The 22,469-nt window shown below is 42.3% G+C and overlaps 2 protein-coding genes and 1 long non-coding RNA gene across 12 annotated transcripts in view; 1 reads left to right on the forward strand and 2 right to left on the reverse strand.

Annotated features, from left to right (window-relative positions):
- Window positions 1–24: 24 nt before the first annotated feature.
- Window positions 25–5,322, reverse strand: LOC115139938 (cytochrome c oxidase subunit 6A, mitochondrial-like). Its single transcript, XM_029677832.2, has 3 exons — window positions 5,139–5,322; window positions 519–667; window positions 25–331 (listed from the first exon to the last, which is right to left on the reverse strand). Exons 1-3 carry the CDS (start codon window positions 5,239–5,241, stop codon window positions 242–244), a joined length of 342 nt encoding a protein of 113 aa, XP_029533692.1. The 5' UTR covers window positions 5,242–5,322; the 3' UTR covers window positions 25–241.
- Window positions 5,323–5,353: 31 nt separating this feature from the next.
- The window catches only part of LOC115139937 (phospholipase A2, minor isoenzyme-like), a 28,898-nt gene continuing 11,782 nt past the window's right edge, over window positions 5,354–22,469 (forward strand). The window contains exons 1-5 of one of the 10 annotated variants that reach the window (XR_010465612.1): window positions 6,045–6,132; window positions 17,881–17,981; window positions 18,287–18,362; window positions 19,035–19,086; window positions 19,180–19,313. Coding sequence is in view for 8 of the 10 variants with exons in the window: in XM_065026583.1 (XP_064882655.1) it covers window positions 17,696–17,981; window positions 19,035–19,086 (338 nt within the window). In the remaining 2 variants the exon portion in view is untranslated. Of the gene's footprint in view, window positions 5,467–6,019; window positions 6,137–15,998; window positions 17,982–18,286; window positions 18,424–19,034; window positions 19,087–19,179; window positions 19,314–20,107; window positions 22,443–22,469 lie in introns of those variants that run through there. The other 9 variants (XM_065026588.1, XM_029677828.1, XM_065026583.1 and 6 more) reach the window with 9 other exon arrangements.
- Window positions 19,150–21,846, reverse strand: LOC135574725 (uncharacterized). The gene is made up of 3 exons (XR_010465613.1): window positions 21,763–21,846; window positions 19,966–20,112; window positions 19,150–19,223 (listed from the first exon to the last, which is right to left on the reverse strand). It is a non-coding gene; the product is annotated as an uncharacterized LOC135574725 (long non-coding RNA).

Raw genomic sequence — 22,469 nt, forward strand, 5'->3', positions numbered from 1 at the left:
CACGAGTTAATAATGACAAACACATTTTGGTAATATTTATTTTAGTTAAGTTTAAGCACACATTGTGTTAAATGGTCCAGAAAGGTTTTACTATCATTGAATCCCTTGTGACAAGTATGCATAGTTAAACATAATGGAATAGAGGAGCGTAAACTGTTTGAAGAGCGTGGTCTAGTAACAGAGTAAAGAATTGAGGGAAGACTCTGGTCCCAGTGTATGAGGTAATCTGGAAGAAGAGTGATCATTCTTCGCGTCCTTCATAGCCATCAGGGAGGGCATTTACTTCAGGGTTGTGGAACAGGCTCTTGTTGCCATCACCCCATGGGAAACGCTGGTGAGAGAAGAATTAAGTTAACATAATGACAAATTCAACTAACAGGGGGCACATTCAAATGTGTAAATACTCTAGACAAAATTACAGCGACTATAATACCAAAAACTATACGATCAGAGGTGTTTTGCAACAACTGGATGCATTTAGTATTTTGCCATAAAACATTTTAAAACTTGAATCAGACCTTGCTGCGAATGCGAAGGTGGCTGTAAGGTACGAACTCAGGTTCCACATGGTGTGCAGCATGTTGCTGCATCTTCAGGTACATGTTCAACATGCACACTGCAACCCCCGGAAGGGCAATTACAAAGGAGAGGATCTTCCATGTTCTGGCTGGAGAAGAAACAAGAACACATTTAATTTGATGAGTAACACTGAAGCAAAGGCTTTATTTACACTTAAGCAATACATTTGATCTTTATTTTCAGCAACATAATTAAATCACAACTACCAACATAATTAAATCACACAAAGGATTAATTTTTGAATGAAGCAGCTGCCTGTTAGCTGTTGAGTGGGTGGGGTTATATCCTTCCCGTTTGGCCCTGTCCGGGGGTGTCCTCGGATGGGGCCACAGTGTCTCCTGACCCCTCCTGTCTCAGCCTCCAGTATTTATGCTGCAGTAGTTTATGTGTCGGGGGGCTAGGGTCAGTTTGTTATATCTGGAGTACTTCTCCTGTCCTATTCGGTGTCCTGTGTGAATCTAAGTGTGCGTTCTCTAATTCTCTCCTTCTCTCTTTCTTTCTCTCTCTCTCGGAACTGAGCCCTAGGACCATCCCCCAGGACTACCTGACATGATGACTCCTTGCTGTCCCCAGTCCACCTGGCCATGCTGCTGCTCCAGTTTCAACTGTTCTGCCTTACTATTATTCAACCATGCTGGTCATTTATGAACATTTGAACATCTTGGCCACGTTCTGTTATAATCTCCACCCGGCACAGCCAGAAGAGGACTGGCCACCCCACATAGCCTGGTTCCTCTCTAGGTTTCTTCCTAGGTTTTGGCCTTTCTATGGAGTTTTTCCTAGCCACCGTGCTTTTACACCTGCATTGTTTGCTGTTTGGGGTTTTAGGCTGGGTTTCTGTACAGCACTTTGAGATATCAGCTGATGTACGAAGGGCTATATAAATACATTTGATTTGAGTCAGTGGAGAAATTAGCTAGCTATGTTGTGCTAAATGGCAATGTGAACCGTTTAGCTAACATTAGCTAGAAAGTAAACTGGCAGTATTGGAAATTGGAGTGAATTAAATGTTTTATTTGTCATTTATTGCTAGGCAGCTATCTTGGTAAAGCATTGTGCTGGACTTACCACCCAAATTTCATATGAAATGTGTGTGACTGCCTGGCTCAGTTTAGTTATCTAGCTAAAGTCAACTTGCCAATGAGCATGTGCACAGTATCAAACTGAACACAACTAAAAAAGAAAAATCATTTTTTTCTATATGCAGATTTCCTTAGTTAGAATAATTCTGATGAAATGGGGGATGGATTACACCGGGAAAAGTGCCCTCTAATTGCTCTTGTGACTTGGCTTTGTGCTCTCCGATTGGCTCAAAGTCAAGTTCTCGGCCACTGACAAGCATTGTGATTCAACAAGTAGAAAACGTCAGGTTCGTTGGCACCAGGTCGATACGCAGTAGGGTCGTCTTGTTCTAGAAAGAGAAGGAACGGCCTCCTACTGCGCTAAGTACCTGACAGCAATGTTCCCTCTGACTTCCGGGGGAGCTGCGCACCTGCGACTGCCATGCATAAGAAATATCAGCCCACACAGAGAAGCACGAGATTGCACTTCAGTTTTCCCCTTTAGTTAACAACGTTTCCCTTCGAATTAATGCAATATTAGCTACTTTCAATGAAACATACCAAAACAAAAACGAACTATGCAAAGGATTGTCTTGTATTCAGAGTGTAATGGAGTAGGATTCTATTGCATTGAAAGGCATGACTCCGGCCCATATTCTATACAGACTGGTGAGCCATAACCAATCAGAGCTGCAGTATCCATGCGTCACCGTAAGGATGGTGCCAGGTTTCCTCCAGATGTGACACTTTGCATTCAGGCCAAAGAGTTTAATCTTGGTTTCATCAGACCAGAGAATCTTGTTTCTCATGGTCTGAGAGTCTTTAGGTGCCTTTTGGCAAACTCCAAGTGGTCTGTCATGTGTCTTTTACTGAGGAGTGGCTTCCATCTGGCCACTACCATAAAGGCCTGATTGGTGGAGTGCTGCAGAGATGGTTGTCCTTCTGGAGGGTTTTCCACACAGGAACTCTGGAGCTATGTCAGTGACCATTGGGATCTTTGTCACCTCCCTGGGCTAAGGCCCTTCTCCCCCGATTGCTCAGTTTGGCCAGGCGGCCATCTCTAGGAAGAGAGTCTTGGTGGTTCCAAAGTTCTTCCATTTAAGAATGATGGAGGCCACTTATCTTGGGGACCTTCAATGCTGCAGACATTTTTTGGTGCCCTTCCCCAGATCTGTGCCTCGACACAATCCTGTCTCGGAGCTCTACTGACAATTCCTTCGACCTCATGGCTTGGTTTTTGCTATGAAATGCACTGTCAACAGTGGGACTTTATATAGCCCGGTGTGCCCCTTTCAAAATAATTTCCAATCAATTGAACCTACCACAGGTGGATTCCAATCAAATTGTAGAAATATCAAGGATGATCAATTTGAGTATCATAGCGAAGGCTCTGAATACTTTTTTTATTTATACATTTGCAAAAATGTCTAAACCTGTTTTCGCTTTGCCATTATGTGGTAGCCTGTGTGATTTAAATAAAACATTTTCTTAAATTGTAGAATAAGGCTGTAATATAACATTTTGAAAAAGGGAAGGTGTTTGAATACTTTCCGAGTGCAATTTATCCAAATAGTCAAATTTCATAACCCAATACATCCGTTCATAAGCACAGAGATCTGACATATCGGTGCATGTTTCTCATAACTTGAGGATTTTACATTTTATGGTCTTTGTCTTCAAAGTTGTTTCTGCCAGTCGCAAAAAGCTAAGTTAGCATGACGAGCTGAATTAAAATGTAAGGTATAGAAAATAAAAAGCTTGGTATACACTCAGTGCTCAGTTGACATCTCAGTTGATTTACTCAACCTAAAGCTGGCCATCCTACAAGTGTAAAAACTCTTAAGGTAACTATGATTGGTCAGAATGCAATGTTCCCTCTAAACTGCGTGCGGGCAGTCTTTTAAAATGATAAACTTGGATTAGCTAACAACGTGCCATTGGAACACAGGAGTGATGGTTGCTGATAATGGGCCTCTGTACGCCTATGTAGATATTACATAAATAAAAACATTTAAAAACGTTTTCAGCTACAATAGTCATTTCAAACATTAACAATGTCTTCACTGTATTTCTGATCAATTTGATGTCATTTTTGTTTTTCTTTCAAAAACAAGTACATTTCAAAGCGACCCCAAACTATTGAACTGTAGTGTATACCCCCCCCCAAACAAAAAAAAAATTAGTTGATTGAGCAATTTCAGCCACACCTTGTTGCTGACAGGTGTATATAAAAATAATCGAGGACACAGCCATGCAATCTCCATAGACAAACATTGGCAGTAGAATGGCCTTACTGAAGAGCTCAGTCACTTTCAACGTGGTACCGTCATCTGTTTCAACAAGTTAGTAAATAATTTCTGCCCAGCTAGAGCTGCCCCGGTCAACTGTAAGTGCTGTTATTGTGAAGCCCACAACAGGAACGCGGAGTGCTGAAGCATGTAAAAATCATCTCTCCACTCACTACAGAGTTCCAAACTGCCTCTGGAAGCAACGTCAGCACAAGAACTGTTCGTCTGGAGCTTCATTAAATGGGTTTCCATGGCCGAACAACCGCACACAAGCCTAAGATCTCCAGGCGCAATGCTGGAGGGGTGTAACGCTCGCCACCATTGATCTCTGGAGTGATAAATCACACTTCACCATCTGGCAGTCTGATGGACAAATATGTGTTTGGCGGATGGCACGAGAACGCTACCTGCCCCAATGCAGTGCCAACTGTAAAGATTGAATGAGGAATAATGGTCTGGGGCTGTTTTTCATTGTTTGGGCTAGGCCCCTTAGCGTTAAGATTTCCCTTCACTGGAACTACAACATACAATGACATTCTAGACGCTTCTGTGCTTTCAACTTTGTAGCAACCGTTTGGGCAAGGCCCTTTCCTGTTTCAGCATGACAATTCCCCTGTGCACAAACGAGGTCCATACAGAAATGTGTCAATCAGTGTGGAAGAACTTGATTGGCCTGCATAGAGCCCTGAACTCAACCCCATCAAACACCCTTGGGATGAATTGGAAAGCCGACTGCGAGCCAGGCCTAATCACCCAACATCTGTGCCCTACCTCACTAATGCTTGTGGTTGAATGGAAGGAAGTCCCGGCAGCAATATTCCAAAATCTAGTGGAAAGCCTTCCCAGAAGAGTGGAGGCGGATATAGCAGCAACGGGGGGGACCAACTCCATATTAATGCCCATGATTGTGGAATGAGATGTTCGATGAGCAGGTGTCATACTTTAGGTTATGTAGTGTTGCTAGCCATCTGGCTAGTATAGGTGGGACTTGAATTGCCAACAACTCCTGTGTATGTGGTTGATTTGCCAAGTTCCTGTAGCTAACGTTAACTTAGCTAGTTACATTAGTAAAATGATCTGTTATGCTACCTCACGCTAACGTTACGTTGGCTAACGAGCAAGGTCACTACGTTATCATGTCCTTCAAACAACTGTTTATGTCTTGTCATTACTAAATCGTTTCATTTGAGAAATGTTTGTGTGGGCTTACCTGTTTGCTCCCCATGACTATGGGCCGCTGAGGCAGAGAGTTGACGGGTCTGGATTATTGAGGACCGTAGGAGAGTTTGCGAAATTCTTCCAAAAGACACCATTTTCGCAGTCTTTCTGACCGATCAGATGAACGGAAGTGATGTAGGGGGAAACGTGCTCTTCTAATGGGGCTCCACGGTAGACGCGTACCCAAGGTAGCTGTCACTATAAACTACCCTGGGTGGTTGTACGTTCAAGCCAATCTCTGCGCACCATTATTTTTTTTAGCGTCAAACCAATCAGTGCGCAGAATTTTATTCCGCACAACATAAACATGGAGCCAACTGGTAAGCAGCTAGCTTGCTACAGTAATTTCACTTGTGCATACATTTAGCTATATCCATTTCCTACATGTATTAGCGATTGTAAGTACACTAATAAATATTAACGTGAAAACGTAATTGTAAAATGAATGGTAAACTAAGGCTAAAACTACTCAGTAGATTAGCTATAACTAGCTACGTTTGCTGCAAGGTAACTAGCCATGGGCGAACCTAGGCTTTTTGATGGCTTTTTGCAAATCCAGTTCGGTTTCCATGTCGCCATCACTGATTTTACCCAGTGATACTTTATCCCTTATGCCTGCTTTTACAATGTTTTTCATTGTTGCCAACAGGATGTCCGCATTATCTGGTGTTGTGATATCCCTCTTGTCCTGATGTGCATTGTCTGAGCCTATTTTGTCCCTTGGCTGTTATCTTCCCTTACCAATGTTTGTACCATTTGTGTGTTGTTGCCATAGGTCTCCCTTAATATACTGCCTAGGCGCACAGGGTACGGCCAGTGGCAAGCATTTTAGCACTGCATTTTGTAATGCATTTAATGTCGTTGTCTACACAGAAATGGACTACTTAAAATGGTCCACCACATTGGGTCCAAGGAGGAAGTGATGCAGGAGTGGTCCATGATGACACTTTTACAAAGGCTGTTCACTTATATGGCAGCATTCCTTGGTAGGTACTTACCTGAACAATACATTAACACTGTCATAAAGATGTTCTTATACCACAGTGTTAGAATGCCAGTTAGTGTATTTGTAAAGTATTCAGACCCCTTGACTTTTTCTACATTTTGTTACGGTACAGCCTTATTCAAAAAAATTATTAAATCGTTTAAAACCCCATAATGACCATGCAAAGAACAGGTTTAGAAATGTTTGCAAATGTATTTTTAAAAAACTGACCATATTTACATAAGTATTCATACCCTTTACTCAGTGCTTTTTTGTAGCACCTTTGGCAGCCCCGAGTCTTCTTGGGTATGACGCTACGAGCTTGACAACTGTATTTGGGGAGTTTCTCCCATTCTTCTCTGCAGATCCTCTCAAGCTATTTTGAGGTTTCTCCAGAGATCGGGTTAAAATCCGGGCTCTGGCTGGGCCTCTTGGACATTCAGAGACTTGTCCCGAAGCCACTCCTGCATTGTCTTGGCTGTGTGCTTAGGGTCATTGTCCTGTTGGAAGGTGAACCTTCGCCTCAGTCTGAGGTCCTGAGCAGGTTTTCAACAGGGATCTCTGTACTTTTCGCCGTTCAACTTTGCCTCGATCTTTGCCAGTCCCTGCCACTGAAAAAACATCCCCACAGCATGATGCTGCCACAACCATGCATCACCTTAGGGAAGGTGCTAGGTTTTCTTCAGACTTGGCATTCATTCAGGCCAAACAGTTCAATCTTGGTTTCATCAGACCAGGGAATCTTGTTTCTCATGGTCTGAGAGTCTTAACCTCTCTAGGGTATGTGGGACACCTGACCAACATCCAGTGAGCTCCAAATTCAAATACAGAAATACTCATTATAAAAATTCAGAAAAGATACAACTATTTTACATAGGTTTAAAGATGAACTTTTTGTGAATCCAACCACGGTGTCAGATTTAAAAAATGTTTTACTGCGAAAGCATACCTTACAATTATTTGAGAACATAGCCCGCCCAGCAGACAAATCATTACAAACAGTAACTAGCCAAATAGAAGAGTTACACAAGTCAGAAATAGAGAGAAAATCAATCACTTACCTTTGATGATCTTCATATGGTTGCACTCAGAAGACATTAATTTATTCAATAAATGTGCCTTTTGTTTGATCAAGTTTCTCTTTATATCCGAAAACCTCTGTTTTGTTTGCGTGTTTTCTTCAGTAATCCACAGCCTCAAACGCAGTCACAACAGGCAGACGACAAATCCAAATTCTATCCATAAAGTTCATAGAAACATGTCAAACGATGTTTATATTCAATCCTCATGTTGTTTTTAGCCTAAATAATCGATAATATTTCAACCGGACAATAACGTCGTCAATATAAAAGGTAAACAAGAAAGGCACTCTCTCGGTCGCACGCATGAAAAAGCTCTGTGACACGGCAGGGTCCACTCATTCAGACTGCTCTTACTCCCTCATTTTTCAGAATACAAGCCTGAAACAATTTCTAAAGACTGTTGACATCTAGTGGAAGGCATAGGAACTGCAATTTGAGTCCTACGCCAATGGATACTGTAATGGCATTGAATAAAAAACTACAAAACAAAAACAAAAAATACTTCCTGAATGGATTTTTCTCAGGTTTTTGCCTGCCAAATAAGTTCTGTTATACTCAGACACTATTTTAACAGTTTTGGAAACTTTAGAGTGTTTTCTATCCAAATCTACCAATTATATGCATATCCCATCTTCTGGGCCTGAGTAGAAGGCAGTTTAATTTGGGCACACTTTTCATCCAAAATTCCAAATGCTGCCCCCTACCCTAGATAAGTTAATTAACCTCTTATGCAAGGGGGCAGTATTTTCACATCCGGATGAAAAGCATGCCCAAAGTAAACTGTCTGTTACTCAGGCCCAGAAGCTAGAATATGCATATAATTAGTATATTTGGATAGAAAACATTCTAAGGTTACTAAAACTAATTAATTAATTAATTAAAATAATGTCTGTGAGTATAACAGAACTCATATGGCAGGCAAAAACCTGAGAAAAATCCAACCAGGAAGTGGGAAATCTGAGGTTTATAGTTTTTCAAGTGATTGCCTATCCAATATAGTGTAAATGGGGTCAGATTGCACTTCCTAAGGCTTCCACTAGATGTCAACAGTCTTTAGAACGTTGTTTCAGGCTTATATTGTGAAAGGGGAGCGAATAAGAGCTGTTTCAACCAGGGGTGTGGTTGAAAGCCTTTAGTTTAGTCACGCACGGCCGTGAGCATGAGCTCCGAGTTGTCCGGTTGGAATATTATTGAAGATTTATGATAAAAACATCCTAAAGATTGATTATATACATCGTTTGACATGTTTCTACGAACTGTAATGGAACTTTTGTGACTTTTCGTCTGTACTTAGTGCCCGCGCCTTGTGCATTTGGATTACTGGACTAAACACTCGAACAAAAAGGAGGTATTTGGACATAAATTATGGACTTTATAAAACAAAACAAGCAATTATTGTGGAACTGGGATTCCTGGGAGTGCATTCCGATGAAGATCATCAAAGATAAGTGAATATTTATAATGCTATTTCTGACTTTTGTTAACTCCACAACATGGCGGGTATCTGTATGGTTTGTTTTGGTGGCTGAGCGCTGCACTCAGATTATCGCATGATGTGCTTTCGGCGAAAAGCTTTTTTGTATTCTGACACAGCGCTTGCATTAAGGAGAAGTTTCTTTAAAACTATGCATAACACTTGTATTTTCATCAACGTTTATGATGAGTATTTCTGTAAATTGATGTGGCTCTCTGCAAAATCACCAGATGTTTTGGAGGCAAAACATTACTGAACATAACGCGCCAATGTAAACTGAGATTTTGGGATATAAATATGAACTTTATCGAACAAAACATACATGTATTGTGTAACATGAAGTCCTGAGTGCCATCTGATTATCATCATGAAAGGTTAGTGATTAATTTTCTCTTTCTGCTTTTTGTGACTCCTCTCTTTAGCTGGAAAATGGCTGTTTTTTTGTGACTAGGCGCTGACCTAACATAATCACATGGTATGCTTTCGTCATAAAGCCTTTTTTGAAATTGGACACTGTGGTTGGATTAACAACAAGTTTATCTTTAAAATGGTGTATAAACTTGTATGTTTCAGGAATTTTAATTATGAAATTTCTGTTGTTTGAATTTCGCTCCCTGCACTTTCACTGGCTGTTGTCAAATCGATCCCGTTAATGGGATTTGAGCCATAAGAAGTTGTTCAAGGTGCCTTTTGGCAAATTCCAAGCGGACTTTATTTCTTAGACTGGGGTAAGATGTCAATTTTGGGACACATCCTTAGTAGTGTGCCTTCGAATCAGTGGGTGTTTCGGCCTTTAATCACTAAACACCCTCATCAAAGGTGGCCAGCTAAAGGGTAATCAAGCCTTAGCTTGTGTCCCATGCCCAATTAAGATGTCCCACGGGACTATGCAAGGCAGGGGCGTCCTCTTCCCTGAGCCAGCCATACAGCTGACCGCATACCTCATATGCCCTCCTCAAGTTGGAGGGATCTGAATTGGGTTCTCAGGTGGGGGTGGGGGGTCATGAAGTTATAGCCCAGCAAGGGTCCTTCCGTTTGATCCAGATCCACTGGCTGCCTCTTTCAGCTGCTTGAGAAACTGCTCTGACGGTCTGCCGCAGAGCCTGTCCATGGATTCCAAGTTCTTTCAGCAACCTGATGATGGAAGAAGCCACGAATCCTCTGCATCCCACTTCAACTGGCCAGACCTTTGCATTCCAGCCACGCTGAGTTGCGTCTGCTGCCAACTCTGTGTAACGCAGTTTCTTACGCTCGTAGGCCTCTTCAACAGAGTTTTCCCACGGGACTGTGAGCTCTGATGTACACAGCCTTTCGTGAAGGGGACCAGAGTACCATGTCTGGCCTAAGGTTGGTAGAAGCAATCTCAGGTGGAAAAATGAGTTGCTGGCCAATATCGACAAGCATCTTCCAGTCCCGGGCCATGGCTAGGTGTCCAGTTTCTGGCTTTGTAGGAGGATACTTGGGCCTTTTCTGTCCCTCCCGGATGAATGTTGTTGTTTTGACGGGATTGCTTGTTTTTGGAGGTAATGAATTGGTTGCACTCCTCTTGGTCTCAAGTGCTGCAGCCAGGCTCTTGAGGACCTGATTGTGCCTCCAGGTGTAGCGGCCTTGTGAGAGGCTGGTCTTGCAACCTGTCATTATATGCCTGAGAGTCGCTGGAGCTGGGCAGAGGGGGCAGGTCGAGTCCTCGCCATACCATTGATGTAGATTTTTTGGTGATGGAAGCACATCATAAACAGCTCTTATGATGAAGCCGATGTTGCTTGCCTCCATTTGCCAAAGCTCACTCCAGTTGATCTTTCTCCTCTCCAGGCCTTCCCACCGCGTCCATTGCCCTTGTTTCGCAAGAGAGACAGCCTTTGCACTTCTTGCAGTCTCCTCCTGTCTGCGCACCTCCTCGACCACCAGCTTCCTGCGTTCAGATGTTGTTGCCTTATGGAACGTTGGTTTGCTTGCTGCCAGGCCAAAGCCTCCTCTTCCATGCTGGATATTCCCCACAATGTCTTGGTGTCTCAGGGCTGATGTTGCTTGCTGCACAGCCTTGGATGATGTCCATTTCCGTCCAGTTTGCAGGGGAGGTGCAGCCTTGCTAATGGTCTGGTCTTTGGAGTCCTTCAATGTCATCTGACGTCTTACTTTAGAGCACTTGTACTCCTCCGTTAGACTTGTAAGAGGTAGTTCAAGGACCCCTTTGCCATAGAGGCCGATGTTACTCAGGCATCGTGGGACACCCAGCCATTTCTTCACGTATGAGGTAATGGTTCGCTCCATCTTCTCCACTGTTGTTATTGGGACCTCATAGACGGTGAGTGGCCACATTACCCGGGGGAGAAGTCCAAACTGTAGGCACCAAAGCTTGAGCCTCCCAGGCAGTAGGGTCTTGTTGATGTTCTCAAGACCGTTGGCGATGTCCTGCCTTACTTGCTGCACTTGATCTTTATCCCGGAGGCTTTCGTTGTACCATCTACCCAGGCTCTTGATGGGTTGCTCAGACACCGTTGGTATCGGGTCATCTCCAATGCAGAACCTCACATCTTTAAGCTGTCCCTTGACTATGGAGATGCTTCAAGATTTGCTTGGCTTGATTTTCATCCGGGCCCACTTGAATAAGGCTGTAACGTAACTATGGAAAATATTTTCCGAAGGCACTGTATATAACTCTGTGTTGTTGTATGTGTCGAACTGCTTTGCTTTATCTTGGCCAGGTCGCAATTGTAAATGAGAACTTGTTCTCAACTTGCCTACCTGGTTTAATAAAGGTAAACATAAAATAAAATTCTGCATGGTTGCTAGACAAAAGCTAATGTTATTGCCTGTGAGATAATGGAAGACTGTGTATGTACAGTTGATACACAGGTACTGTGTATGTACAGTTGAAGTCGGAGGTTTACATACACCTTGGCCAAATACATTTAAACTCAGTTTCACAATTCCTGACATTTAATCCTAGTAAAGATTCCCTGTTTTAGGTCAGTTAGGATCACCACTTTTTATTTTAAGAATGTGAAATGTCAGAATAATATTAGTGTTTTATTTCAGCTTCTATTTCTTTCATCACATTCCCAGTGGGTCAGAAGTTTACATACTCAATTAGTATTTGGTAGCATTGCCTTGAAATGGTTTAACTTGGGTCAAACGTTTCGAGTAGCCTTCCACAAGCTTCCCACAATAAGTTGGGTGAATTTTGGCCCATTCCTCCTGACAGAGCTGGTGTAACTGAGTCAGTTTTGTAGGCCTCCTTGCCCGCACATGCATTTTCAGTTCTGCTCACAAATGTTCTATGAGATTGAGGTCAGGGCTTTGATGGCCACTCCAATACCTTGACTTTGTTGTCCTTAAGCCACAACTTTGGAAGTATGCTTGGGGTCATTGTCCATTTGGAAGACCCATTTGCAACCAAGCTTTAACTTCCTGAATGATGTCTTGGAATGTTGCTTCAATATATCCACAGAATTGTCCTTTGCTCATGATGTCATCTATTTTGTGAAGTGCACCAGTCCCTCCTGCAGCAAAGCACCCCCACAGCATGATACTGCCACCCCCGTGCTTCACGGTTGTGATGGTGTTTTTCAGCTTGCAAGTCTCCCCCTTTTTCCTCCAAACATAAGGGCTACTTAATGTTAGATCCCTCACTTCCAAGGCAGTTATAGTCAATTAACTAATCACTGATCATAATCTTGATGTGATTGGCCTGACTGAAACATGGCTTAAGCCTGATGAATTTACTGTGTTAAATGAGTCCTCGCCTCCTGGTTACACTAGTGACCATATCCCTCAAAGGCGGAGTTTTGCTAACATTTACAATAGCAAATTTCAATTTACAAAAAAAACCTGACGTTTGTCTTTTGAGCTTCTAGTCATGAAATCTATGCAGCCTACGCAATCATTTTTTATAGCTACAGGCCTCCTGGGCCATATACAGCGTTCCTCACCGAGTTCCCTGAATTCCTATCGGACCTTGTAGTCATGGCAGATAATATTCAAATTTTTGGTGACTTTAATATTCATATGGAAAAGTCCACAGACCCACTCAAAAAGGCTTTCGGAGCCATCATTGACTCAGTGGGTTTTGTCCAACATGTCTCCGGACCTACTCACTGCCACAGTCATACTCTGGACCTAGTTTTGTCCCATGGAATAAATGTTGTGGATCTTAATGTTTTTCCTCATAATCCTGGACTATTGGACCACCATTTTAATACGTTTGCAATCGCAACAAATAATCTGCTCAGACCCCAACCAAGGAGCATCAAAAGTCGTGCTATAAATTATCAGACAACCCAAAGATTCCTTGATGCCCTTCCAGACTCCCGCTGCCTACCCAAGGATGTCAGAGGACAAAAATCAGTTAACCACCTAACAGAGGAACTCAATTTAACCTTGCGCAATACCCTAGATGCAGTTGCACCCCTAAAAACATTTGTCATAAGAAACTAGCTCCCTGGTATACAGAAAATACCCGAGCTCTGAAGCAAGCTTCCAGAAAATGGTGCCACACCAAACTGGAAGTCTTCCGACTAGCTTGGAAAGACAGTACCGTGCAGTATCGAAGAGCCCTCACTGCAGCTCGATCATCCTATTTTTCCAACTTAATTGAGGAAAGAAAATAAGAACAATTCTAAATGTATTTTTGATACTGTTGCAAAGCTAACTAGAAAGCAGCATTCCCCAAGAGAGGATGTCTTTTACTTCAGCAGTAATACATTCATGAACTTCTTTGAGTTAAAGATCATGATCATTAGAAAGCAAATTACGGACTCCTCTTTAAATCTGCATGTTCCTCCAAAGCTCAGTTGTCCTGAGTCTGCACAACTCTGCCAGGACTTAGGATCAAGGGAGACACTCAAGTGTTTTAGTACTTTTTCTCTTGACACAATGATGAAAATAATCATGGCCTCTAAATCGTCAAGCTGCACACTGGACCCTATTCCAACTAAACTACTGAAATAGGAGGGCCAAGCACAGGAAGCAGCTATGTCGAACATAATAAACATCTCTCTATCCTCACTTGGCTGTGCTGCTGCTCCAGTTTCAACTGTTCTGCCTTATTATTATTGGACCATGCTGGTCATTTATGAACATTTGAACATCTTGGCCATGTTCTGTTATAATCTCCACCTGGCACAGCCAGAAGAGGACTGGCCACCCCACATAGCCTGGTTCCTCTCTAGGTTTCTTCCTAGGTTTTGGCCTTTCTAGGGAGTTTTTCCTAGCCACCGTGCTTCTACACTTGCATTGCTTGCTGTTTGGGGTTTTAGGCTGGGTTTCTGTACAGCACTTTGAGATATCAGCTGATGTACGAAGGGCTATATAAATACATTTGATTTTGATCTATCAACCGGATGTGTACCAAACTCACTAAAAGTGGCAGTAATAAAGCCTCTCTTGAAAAAGCCAAACCTTGACCCAGAAAATATAAGAAACTAATCGGCCTATATCGAATCTTCCATTCCTTTCTAAAAAAATTTAGAAAAAGCTGTTGCGCAGCAACTCACTGCCTTCCTGAAGACCAACAATGTATATGACATGCTTCAGTCTGGTTTTAGACCCCATCATAGCACTGAGACTGCACTTGTGAAGGTGGTAAATTACCTTTTAATGGCATCAGACCGAGGCGCTGCATCTGTCCTCGTGCTCCTAGACTTTAGTGCTGCTTTTGATACTATCGATCACCACAGAGATTGGAAATCCAAATTGGTCTACAGGGACAAGTTCTGGTCTGGGTTTAGATCTTATCTGTCGGAAAGATATCAGTTTGTGAATGGTTTGTGAATGGTTTGTCCTCGGACAAATCAACTGTAAATTTCGGTGTAACTCAAGGTTCCGTTTTTAGGACCACTATTTTCACTATATATTTTACCTCTTGGGGATGTCATTCAAAAACATAATGTTAACTTTCACTGCTATGCGGATGACACAGAGCTGTACATTTTAATGAAACATGGTGAAGCCCCAAATTTGCCCTCGCTGGAAGCCTGTGTTTCAGACATAAGGAAGTGGATGGCTGCAAATGTTCTACTTTTAAACTCAAAACAGAGATGCTTGTTCTCTAGGTCCCAATAAACAAAGAGATCTTCTGTTGAATCTGACAATTAATCTTGATGGTTGTACAGTCATCTCAAATAAAACCTGAAGGACATCGGCGTTACTCTGGACCCTGATCTCTCTTTTGACGAACATATCAAGACTGTTTCAAGGACAGCTTTTTACCATTTACATAACATTGCAAAAATCAGACATTTTCTGTCCAAAAATTATGCAGAAAAATGAATCCATGCTTTTGTTACTTCTAGGTTAGACTACTGTAATGCTCTACTTTCCGGCTACCCGGATAAAGCACTAAATAAACTTCAGTTAGTGCTAAATACGGCTCCTGACTAGAACCCAAAAAAATATCATATTACTCCAGTGCTAGCCTCCCTACACTGGCTTCCTGTTAAGGCAAGGGCTGATTAAGGTTTTACTGCTAACCTACAAAGCATTACATGGGCTTGCTCCTACCTATCTTTCCGATTGGTCCTGCCGTACATACCTACACGTACACTACGGTCACAAGATGCAGGCCTCCTTACTGTCCCTAGAATTTCTAAGCAAACAGCTGGAGGCAGGACTTTCTCCTTTTAGAGCTCCATTTTTATGGAATGGTCTGCCTACCCATGTGAGAGACGCAGACTCGGTCTCAACCTTTACGTCTTTATTGAAGACTCATCTCTTCAGTAGGTCCTATGATTGAGTGTAGTCTGGCCCAGGAGTGTGAAGGTGAACGGAAAGGCACTGGAGTGACTAACCGCCCTTGCCGTCTCTGCCTGGCCAGTTCCCCTCTCCACTGGGATTCTTTGCCTCTAACCCTATTACAGGGGCTAAGTCACTGGCTAACTGGTGCTCTTCCATGCCGTCCCTAGGAGGGGTGCGTCACTTGAGTAGGTTGAGTCACTGACGTGGTCTTCCAGTCTGGGTTGGCGCCCCCCCTTGGGTTGTGCCGTGGCGGAGATCTTTGTGGGCTATACTCGGCCTTGACTCAGGATGGTTAGTTGGTGGTTGAAGATATCCCTCTAGTGGTGTGAGGGCTGTGCTTTGGTAAAGTGGGTGGGGTTATATCCTGCCTGTTTGGCCCTGTCCGGGGGTATCATCGGATGGGGCCACAGTGTCTCCTGACCCCTCCTGTCTCAGCCTCCAGTATTTATGCTGCAGTAGTTTGTGTCGGGGGGCTACGGTCAGTCTGTTATATCTGGAGTATTTATCCTGTCTTATCCGGTGTCCTGTGTGAATTTAAGTATGCTCTCTCTAATTCTCTCTTTCTTTCTCTCGGAGGACCTGCCTTAGGACCATGCCTCAGGACTATCTGGCATGATGACTCTTTGTTGTCCCCAGTCCACCTGGCCGTGCTGCTGCTCCAGTTAACTGTTCTGCCTGCGGCTATGGAACCCTGACCTGTTCACTGTGATTACTATTATTTGACCATGCTGGTCATTTATGAACATTTGAACATCTTGGCCATAATCTGTTAAAATCACCCGGCACAGCCAGAAGAGGACTGGCCACCCCTCAGAGCCTGGTTAGGTTGTTTTTCCTAGCCACCGTGCTTCTAAACCTGCATTGCTTGCTGTTGTTTGTGGTTTTAGGCTGGGTTTGTGTACAGCACTTTGATATATCAGCTGAAGTAAGGACTATATAAATGTGATTTGATAACAATGGTCAAACAGTTTTATTTTTGTTTCATCAGACATTTCTCCAAAAAGTACAATGTTTGTCCCCATGTGCAGTTGCAAATCTTAGTCTGGCTTTTTTATGTTGGTTTTGGAGCAGTGGCTTCTTCCTTGCTGAGCGGCCTTTCAGGTTATGTGGATTTAGATACTTTTGTACACATTTCCTCCAGCATCTTCACAAGGTCCTTTGCTGTTGTTCTGGGATTGATTTGCACTTTTCGCACCAAAGTACATTAATCTCTAGGAGACAGAACACGTCTCCTTCCAGAGCAGTAGGATGGCTGCGTGGTCCCATGGTATTTATACTTGCATACTATTGTTTCTACAGATGAACATGGTACCTTCAGGCGTTTGGAAATTGTTCCAAGGATGAACCAGACTGAGGTCTACAATTTCTTTTGTGAGGTCTTGGCTGATTTCTTTTGAATTTCCCATGATGTCAAGCAAAGAGGCACGGAGTTTGAAGGCGGGCCTTGCAAATACATCCACAGGTTCACCTCCAATTGACTCAAATGATGTCCATTGGCCTTTCAGAAGCTTCTAAAGCCATGACATTTTCTGGAATTTCCCATGCTGTTTAAAGGCTCAGTCAACTTAGTGTATGTAAACTTCTGACCCACTGGAATTGTGATACAGTGAATCTGTCTTAACAATTTTTGGAAAAATGACTTGTCATGCAAAGTAAATGTCCTAAACATCTTTCCAAAAATATAGTTTAACAAGAAATTTGTGGAGTGGTTGAAAAACAAGTTTTAATGACTTCAACTGTATGTACACACACACACTCATTCAAGGGTTTTTCTTTCTTTTGACTTTCCTACCTTGTAGAATAGTAGCGACGACAAACTATGAAATAACACATATGGAATCATGTGGTAACCAAAAAGTATTAAATTATTTTCTATTGAGATTCTTAGTAGCCACCCTTGGCATTCCCTCAAAGCTTCATGAGGTAGTCACCTGTAATACATTTCAATTAAATAAAGAAACAGGTGTGCCTTAAGTTAATTTGTGGAATTAATTTCCTTCTTAATGCGCTTGAGCCAATCAGTTGTTGTGACAAGGTAGGGGTAGTATACAGAAGATAGCCCTATTTGGTAAAAGACCATGTCCATATTATGGCAAGAACAGCTCATAAGCAAAGAGAAACGACAGTCCATTACTTTAAAGACATGAATGTCAGTCAATACGGAAAATTAAGAACTTTGAAAGTTTCTTCAAGTGCAGTCGTAAAACCATCAAGCGCTATGATGAAACTGGCTCACGAGGACCGCCACAAGAAAGACCCAGAGCCTTTGGTTTATGTCCCAGATATTTTTTAATAAAAAAATTAAATTAGGAATGTTTTTTATTTATTTTTATCACATGGACCTCAACCTTTGTATTCCCTCTTACTGGGGTTTCGTCCATATCCACCTGCTTGATGAATTCTGCCATACAAAGCCTGCAAAACTAAAGAACATTACAAATGTGATTTTCCGCTGCAGGAACCCCATAGAGAAACCAGATGCCTGCATTACCCCCTGGACCAAAACTAACCCTGACAACCTGCACATCCCTATTCCCTGTGAAGGGAGGCCTTCAAGAGGTATTTGCCTTGTCTGTGAGCAAATTGGAACAGAAAGGGGTGGAACTGGCACAGAAGGTCAATTCATGTCATTGATATGAACGTTCTGGGGAAATACAACCTGTTTAACTCAACTATGGAAATGTTCCTTTACTTAATAAAGTATAGACAACTGAAAAACTTGATTTGAGCTCATCATACACCCTTATCGTTCCATTACCTCAGAATAGATTTGTTAACAGAATAAGGATATACATGAGTTAACGTACATAATAGGAATGTTTTGTCTAGTCCTGAGTGTCTTTTTTTTTTACCCCGGGCCACAGACTGGATCACTGAGTCACCTAGGTGATCACTGAGAGATGGCACCTTTGCCTACTTTACTACAGGGCCTGCGGTAAAGTAAGTGAAGGCTCCACCTCTCAGTTCAGAAGATTGGTTCTATGATTATGGATTATGATGCGTAAGTAAATTAGAGGCACAAAGATCATACCTCCCCTGTTATTGGTAATGGTGAGGTTAGCATGTTTTGTTGTAGCCGCTAACTTTCTCACTCATCATTCATGATTGTTCTTCATTATCAGGACTAATTTAGAAGTGTTCAGAAACATCTTATTTGCTCACTTAGAAATAATTATTCCAGTCATCATTAACCAGTCAGTTCCTATAAGGCAAAACATAATCTGAAACAACCAAGCTGTAAATGTATCCAACAAGTTTGCAGAGTCACAAGGCTGTAGTCACTGTGTGCTAGGAATATGGGACCAAATAATAAACGGGACAACTAATATATTAAGTGAATTATTTTCCATTTCTAAAACGGTAAAACATGAAAAAACCCTCAGACAGTCTGTACTGTCGCCTCAAACATTTGATCTCAAATATAAAACGCTGGAGTATAGAGCTAACTAAAAGTTGGAAGAGACTGAATGAGGAGATTAATGTATGGAGAAAATACCTGAAGTAATAACTATTTAGATTAACCACCAAGTGAAGTCAAGCGCTGATAACATTGTAGATGCTTGTTCATAATCTCTCCCCTTCCTTCATTCACGCTCCTCCGTTCCCTTTCAGACCCAGCTACTATCAACCATGTCAACTATGATGAATTTGAGATTCCAGTGAGGTAATTAACTTATTGGTAGATAATAGACCATCCCCAGCCATTGTACAAAACATTGAGTGTTACCCAGCATGACCGCCTGACCTCTGTCCTCAGGGACTTGTAGTGAAGACTGGTGGTCCTTCCAGGGTAGTTGCTACCTGGCATCAAAAAGGAAACTCAGCTGGAACAGTGCAAAGGAAAATTGTATCGAGCTGGGAGCACACCTGCTTGTTCTTAACTGTGAGGATGAGCTGGTAAGACAGTTAGGGTCTGTGGGCCATGTTAAATGTGTGCTAGAGGTCCATATGAACAACACAAGCTTTGTAATTATGCCGACTGCACCCTGAAGTAGATTTACATCGGAGGCAAACAGGAAATTATGAACAGTAGACCCATGTTTGCCATGCGCTGTTAGCTATGCCGGTGCTGCTTGATAACATGACATTCTCAGGGTACAGAAGAAAGGATGTATTTCTTTCAGTGACTGTATATAAACATCACATATTATGGCATGGGTTTGTACCAGACTTCTGAGCAGATGAAGCACACAGTGTTTCACATTAGTCATAGAATGTTTGATTAAAGCTTGGTATGTCAGAATTTAACATCTTTTTTCAGGGAATTGTGGGTGAATATGAATAGCAAGGGAGATTTGAAACCGACCAATAACCAACAGAGGCACATATTGGATCACGACAGTTATTGATGTCAAGAGAAGAACATGCTAGTACAGTACTAACAGAAAGCAGGGAGGTGGGCCACTGCGGGGGGAGAGAAGGCCAGGTAAATGGCATGGCAAGTTTAAGGGGGAAATAAGAGTGATTTCTACAATCTACAAGATGCAGATGATGAGAACATCCTAAAGAGGTTACTGTTGCAGAATACAAGTTGACTGCATACCTGTCCAGGGGATTCACGGGTGGCCCAAGCTGCCCTTCCCACAGTAGCAGCCAGTGTCAGCATAGTCCAGCACAGGCCCAGCTGTCAGGGTTGGCCCAATCATGAACTTCCATAGTGCCCATGGGATGGGTTCATGCACCGCCTGCCCTAAAGAGACACACACACACACGAGGGGCCACATACAGAGAGTTCAAATATCCACATGACCATTTTGAGACTGGTCACATACTAGTATTGCTTTACTAACTCTAATGAATAAGTTCAATTTAACAGTATAGCAGCATGGTTGAAATGGGAAGGTGACCCAAAGTCTCATTCTAGAAAACTGACTGTTTTGCCCTTGTGGCATAATGTAAGTGCATTTGACATAACCAGCTGAAATGAGATACTGTGTAGGTACTGGGTCAAATACCTTGCAGTGCACATTGACTCAACTAAAATAATATTTCCTCAGAAGAAACTATGACAGGACAACTGGACATGAATTACAAGAAAACACTCATACTTTACACTGCTCTGTTACTGAAAAGCATCAAGTCTGCATCAAAGCCCTGTCTCAACATACAGTATACCTAATAATACTCAGACTGGCAGACAGAAGGCTAACAGCAGCAGTGTGAGAAGCCCTTATTTTGGTGTTGAAGAGAATCAATGATCTAGCACACAAATTATTTGTATAGACTCATGGCCTTGAGGGGCGAGCTTTGGATGATTAACAGAGAGTGCCAGATGCAAAGTACACAATTGTACACAGGTTACTGCACAAACAGACACTATCATAAACACTTACAGACCTGTGTATAGTGATAAAGGTGCATTGGAATCACATTTCAATACTGGATACATGTTTTATTTAACAGGTCTAAGTCTCATTGTGATAAAAATCTATTTTTCAAGCGACAGGATCATATGCATAGAGACAGACTCAGTAAGTCATTGTACAAGACTTGACTCGAGTCATGAAATGGAAATGTCCAACCCTGTTCCTGGAGCGCTACCATCCTGTAGGTTCACTCCAACCCTGTTCCTAGAGAGCTACCATCCTGTAGGTTCACTCCAACCCTAATCTAGCACACCTGATTCTAATAATTAGCTGAACCAGGTTGATTAATCTCCAGGAACAAGGTTGGAAACACCTGCACTAGAGTATATTACACTATACATCCTTTGTCTTGATCTGATCCACATTCTGATTGTGCCCACATACATCTACACATGATAGTAAAACATGTCGCTTATGCATCCACATTGTGACCAGATATCCTGGTCCCTCCCTGTATGTAAGTTATTTAGTTATTTGACAGATATTAATTTTAAGACACATATTGATGCCATAAATCAATGGCATTACCCACCAATGATTTTAGAGAGCAGGTGGTGATGATTTAAATGGTTTAAAACTTTCACTGTTCCGATCAGTCTATATTTGTAAGGTTTCATCTACACCAGTGTTTCCCCAACACCAGTCCTCGATTAACCCAATAGCACACATTTTTGCTGTAGCCCCGGACAAACTCAATGGTTACAATTTTTTGTATTTATTAGCGATCCCCATCCTCACTACTCTTCCTGAGGTCCAAACACATTAAGGCACTTACACAAAACAAGAGATAAAAGTACATCATATACGAATACACCACTATATAGCTACAACACAAAATGTATGATACCACCATACAACAATATTACAATGTGTGTGTGTCTGGACCTGTGTGTCCTTTCACAGTCCCCGCTGTTCCATAAGGTGTACTTTTATGTTTAAAAGAAATATATATTTATACTGCTTGCATCAGTTACCTGATGTGGAATATAGTTCCACGTAGTCATGGCTCTATTTAATGCTGTGCGCCTCCCACAATCTGCTCTGGATTTGAGAAGTGTGAAGAGACCGCTGGTGGCATGTCTTGTGGGGTTGATGACAAGTTGAATCAGATGTGCTTGTCCGGGGCTACATCTAAAATGTGTACTGTTGGGGCTACTCGAGGACTGGAGTTAGAAAACACTGGTCTACACAGGCACTAATTGTTTTTTTGACCAATCGGCACGGAAAAAGTTTTGATGTGATTGGTCAAAATACCAATTAGTGGAAAAATATCAGAATTGGACTGTGTGTAAACGCAGCCTACGCTATTCAGACACAATGCATATCTGACTACCTCCAGAGGTGGGCAGGAAGATCTGATCACAATGCATCTTCTAATCATCTACACCTGTCTAAAAATATGGGCACAATCGGAATGTGGACGTGATCAGGACAAAGGACTGATGTAGGAACCAGGTATAAATGGGGCTATTGATACCAGTTTAGCACCCGAGGAAAGTATTTGAACCCTGAGATGTCATTCAGATTCCTGGCTGAATGACACAACACCTCACCTTATCACTTGTTCTCATTAGCCTCCCTTCATCCAATATCAGAGGTAAAGTTGGTGTATCCTCTGTCATGCATCCAACTGCCCTCCTGTTGCTGCTGACCGGTAAGACTGTCATGTTCTAATAATGAT

This window comes from Oncorhynchus nerka, linkage group LG13, assembly GCF_034236695.1.
Source record: "Oncorhynchus nerka isolate Pitt River linkage group LG13, Oner_Uvic_2.0, whole genome shotgun sequence".
Classification (NCBI taxonomy): domain Eukaryota; kingdom Metazoa; phylum Chordata; class Actinopteri; order Salmoniformes; family Salmonidae; genus Oncorhynchus; species Oncorhynchus nerka.